The sequence below is a fragment of the Penaeus monodon genome, chromosome 23, assembly GCF_015228065.2.
Source record: "Penaeus monodon isolate SGIC_2016 chromosome 23, NSTDA_Pmon_1, whole genome shotgun sequence".
NCBI lineage: Eukaryota > Metazoa > Arthropoda > Malacostraca > Decapoda > Penaeidae > Penaeus > Penaeus monodon.
The window spans coordinates 17,238,797-17,239,219 of NC_051408.1; the positions used below are offsets into that span (position 1 = coordinate 17,238,797).

A 423-nucleotide genomic window follows, 5' to 3' on the forward strand; every position below is an offset into this window, starting at 1 on the left:
GAGGCAACTCACCACTCAGGCACATATTCGGGATCTTCGCAGGTCAGAGTAGCCTCGTTGAAGACAGTATAGTCACCGCACCCGATGAGTCTTGGGTTTCCGTCCACGCAGATGATGTAGCGGCCACAGTCACGAGCCGAGTACCTGGGGAAGGGCTCGAACCGGGAGGCGAGGCTGCCAGGTTCGGCATAAGCTGGGCACTTGAAGCCGACGACCTCTGCGAAGGGAAGGGAGGGACGGGGTAGGGGGTTAATCACACTGGGGGACTGAATGCAGTTACGCTATGGAAATCCGTTGCTTGGTCAAAACTGTTATTCTTCAGGAGATAATAACGAGATGTTTTTATTTTTCATGATGTAATAAGAATATGAAATGTCAACAATTAACCATTTTGATACTAGTTGACCAAACTACTATAAAAAG

General features: G+C 48.9%; 1 protein-coding gene across 1 annotated transcript in view; it reads right to left on the bottom strand.

Moving 5' to 3' along the window:
- LOC119588155 (protein obstructor-E-like) overlaps positions 1 to 423 on the bottom strand; it is a 2,871-nt gene that overhangs the window by 541 nt on the left and 1,907 nt on the right. The window contains exon 3 of the mRNA XM_037936860.1: positions 13 to 217. Within this exon, the coding sequence (XP_037792788.1) occupies positions 13 to 217 (205 nt within the window). The remainder of the gene's footprint in view (positions 1 to 12; positions 218 to 423) is intronic.